This window comes from Dipodomys ordii, unplaced genomic scaffold (assembly GCF_000151885.1).
Source record: "Dipodomys ordii isolate 6190 unplaced genomic scaffold, Dord_2.0 Scaffold69, whole genome shotgun sequence".
Classification (NCBI taxonomy): domain Eukaryota; kingdom Metazoa; phylum Chordata; class Mammalia; order Rodentia; family Heteromyidae; genus Dipodomys; species Dipodomys ordii.
The window spans coordinates 404,380-407,615 of record NW_012267285.1 but is presented as its reverse complement, the minus strand read 5'-3'; the positions used below and the strand labels follow the sequence as shown (position 1 = coordinate 407,615).

The 3,236-nt window shown below is 51.8% G+C and overlaps 1 protein-coding gene across 1 annotated transcript in view; it reads left to right on the top strand.

The window, feature by feature from the left end:
* Positions 1-2,733, top strand: part of LOC105991017 (solute carrier family 2, facilitated glucose transporter member 3-like) — a 4,545-nt gene extending 1,812 nt beyond the window's left edge. The window contains exons 3-7 of the mRNA XM_013023575.1: positions 101-108; positions 1,238-1,342; positions 1,592-1,693; positions 1,918-2,121; positions 2,530-2,733. Of these exons, the coding sequence (XP_012879029.1) occupies positions 101-108; positions 1,238-1,342; positions 1,592-1,693; positions 1,918-2,121; positions 2,530-2,727 (617 nt within the window). The 3' untranslated portion in view covers positions 2,728-2,733. The remainder of the gene's footprint in view (positions 1-100; positions 109-1,237; positions 1,343-1,591; positions 1,694-1,917; positions 2,122-2,529) is intronic.
* The last annotated feature ends 503 nt before the right edge of the window (positions 2,734-3,236 follow it).

Below are 3,236 nucleotides of genomic sequence, written 5' to 3'. Positions count from 1 at the left end.
AGATGGGCTATACAATACATCACATCTACAATGTGTAACACGTAACATAGAGTACACAGTATCAATGCAACATGTAACATGCGCCTTACAACACGTACAGCACAGAACGTGTGACAGCATGCGTGCATAGCGCAGCGTGTGTGCGCACGCTACACAACGTGCAACGCCTAGTGTGCAATGTATGCAGTATGCAACACATACAATACATAACACACAGCACATGCAACATGTCATATACAGTATATAATATGCAATGTCATATACAATGCATAACATAATACCTAATGTGCAATATGTGATACACAACACGTAATATACAACATATATGCAACATGTAACATAGTATGCAATACATGACAATATACACCATAACAATATGCATAATATACAATATAATATGTAATATGCAATATATAACCTGACATATAATAATAGACAGTAATATACAATATATAATATGTAATATACAATATGTAATATATAGTATATAATATACAATATGTAATATATAGTCTACAATATATGACATACAATTAAATCCCTACGATATATATGACGTATAATTAAGAAAGCCCACCAGAAGCTGTTGTGAAGACAGGAGCGGGTTGAGTGGTAGAGCACTTGGCTGGCCCATGTGAAGTCCTAAGTTCAAATCCCTGTCCCAGCAACACCACCAAAAAAAGAAGAAAAGAAAGAAGTAGGGAGGAGGTGTGCACACCACAGTGGCGCCACTTTGTGCGGTTCATATATGCTGATAAAAACTTATAGCTGGGCAGGTGGCTCAGTGGTAGAGCGCTTGCCTCGCATGCATGAGGCCTTGGGTTCGATTCCTCAGCACCACATAAGCAGAAAAAGCCAGAAGTGGCGCTGTGGCTCAAGTGGTAGAGCACTAGCTTTGAGCTGAAGAGCTGAGGGACAGCGCCCAGGCCCAGAGTTCAAGTCCCGATCACCTGTCATCCTAGCTACTCAAGAGGCTGAGATCTGAGGATCACAGTTCAAAACCAGCCCCAGCAGGAAAGCCTATGGGAGTCTTCATTTCGAGTCAACCAGCCAAAAACTGGACTGGGAGGTGTGGTTCAACTGGTTGAGCACCAGCATTGAGGGGCAAAAGTTAGGTAGAGCGACAGAGAGGCTCTTGAGTTCAAATCCCAACATCTCCATACAGACAGCGAAGAGGGGAGAGCTTATGAACCCCGAGACGGTGTGGAAATGTCAATGTGTCTTTGTTTTCCCGTAGGTTTTCTATTACTCCACAGGGATCTTCAAAGATGCTGGCGTCTCCCAGCCCATCTACGCCACCATCGGAGCGGGCGTGGTGAACACCATCTTCACCGTAGTGTCTGTAAGTTGAGGCTCACATCATTTAGGGGGCAGCGGGGGTAGAGAAGGAATTCTTAAGAACCCTGTGGGAGAAAGAGAAGGGTCATTTGAGAGATGGGTGTGTACGCTCTTTACAGACACCCTTGGGATAGCTGGGCCGGGTGCTGTAGCTCCTGCCTGTAATCCCAGCTCCTCAGGAAGTGGAAATAGGAGGAATCTGCCAGGCTCTCCTGGACATCCGGGACCTGACCTTGCGTTGTTGTTTCTCTAGCTGTTTCTGGTGGAGAGGGTTGGAAGGCGGACGCTGCACATGATCGGCCTGGGCGGCATGGCGGTGTGCTCTGTTCTCATGACCGTTTCTCTGTTGATGAAGGTGAGTCCGCTTGGCGCCACAGGCGCTGGGCATCCGGGCGGGTCAGAGGGAAGATCGTCACACACTGGAACTGGGCACCGGTGTGCACGCCTGTAACCCCAGCTCCGCAGCAGGCTGAGATCTGAGGATCGTCAATCCCAGCCTGCCCCGGGCAGGGACACACAAAGACACACAGACAAAGACAGACACACATGTACGTCCCTCACAGTCACTTTCCCACCCAGGACAACTTCGAAGCCATGAGCTTTATCTGCATCGCCGCCATCTTGATCTACGTGGCGTTCTTCGAGATCGGGCCCGGCCCCATCCCCTGGTTCATTGTGGCCGAGCTCTTCAGTCAGGGACCCCGGCCCGCTGCTATGGCCGTGGCCGGCTGCTCCAATTGGACCTCCAACTTCCTGGTTGGCCTGCTCTTCCCGTCCGCTGCTGTGAGTAACAGGGAACACTCACCGAGCCCGGCCGGGCATCGCTGTGCACGCCTGTAATCCATCCCAGGGCAAAGAGTGGAGGGGGAGAAGGAGGTGAAGGAAGAGAGCAGGTCTGGGCGTGGTAGTGCACACCTGTCATCCCAGGCCAGGGCAAAGAGTGGAGGTGGAGAAGGAGGTGAAGGAAGAGAGTAGGTCTGGGCGTGGTAGTGCACACCTGTCATCCGAGAGAGTAGTCTGGGCATGGTAGCGCACGCCTGTAGTCCCAGCTGCTCAGGCGATCTCAGGCTCTGTGTGTAGCGGGGCTGGGGCAGATCCGACCGTGGAGGGAATTGAACCGGCGGCCCGGGCATCGTCTGTCGCTAGCATTAATTAACTGCTGTGTTGGCCTTTGCTCCGTCCTCTCCCCAGTCCTTGATGGGGCCCTACGTGTTCATCGTCTTCGCCGCCTTCCTCGTGATCTTCCTCATCTTCACGTTTTTCAAAGTCCCCGAGACTCGAGGCAGGACTTTCGAAGATATCGCGCGAGTGTTTGAAGGCAGGCCCCAGAAAAACGAAGGGGAGGTGAACAGAGGTCAGGCCGGGAAAGAAGACACCACCGACGTCTGAGCCCGGGCCTCCCTCCGCCAGCCTCCCTCCTCCAGCCTCCCTCCCCCGCCCACAGCAAGGCCCTCCCCACCGCGGGGGGCCGGGCGGTGGGGGGAGCTGGGGAGGGGAAGCAGAACCTCATCAGGATGAAGCCGGGACTACAGGATGCTGCTACAGGACTCTCCTCTCCCAGCCCCACTTTGCTCAGAAAGCAGGTGCAGAGAAGCCTGTGGAGAAGTCCCCGGGCCCCTGCGCGCTCGGAGACTCTCTGCTTTCTGAGTCTCTGTGCTCTCTTTTCCACTGGCTGAGTTTCCTCGCATCTAATTTATTCACCTTCCATGCAGGAACTCTGCGCATCTCCTGAAAATCCACCTGTTGAGTTGAGTTGAGGTTGTTGGGAAGGAGAGATTATGTGTGTGTGTTTGTCTTTTTCTTAATTTTTTTTTCCCCAAACAGGTGCAGAAATTAAAACACAAGGGGAAAAAAAGTTTGAAGGTGACCAAGGGGGGGGAAAATGCAAGTGTGCACCG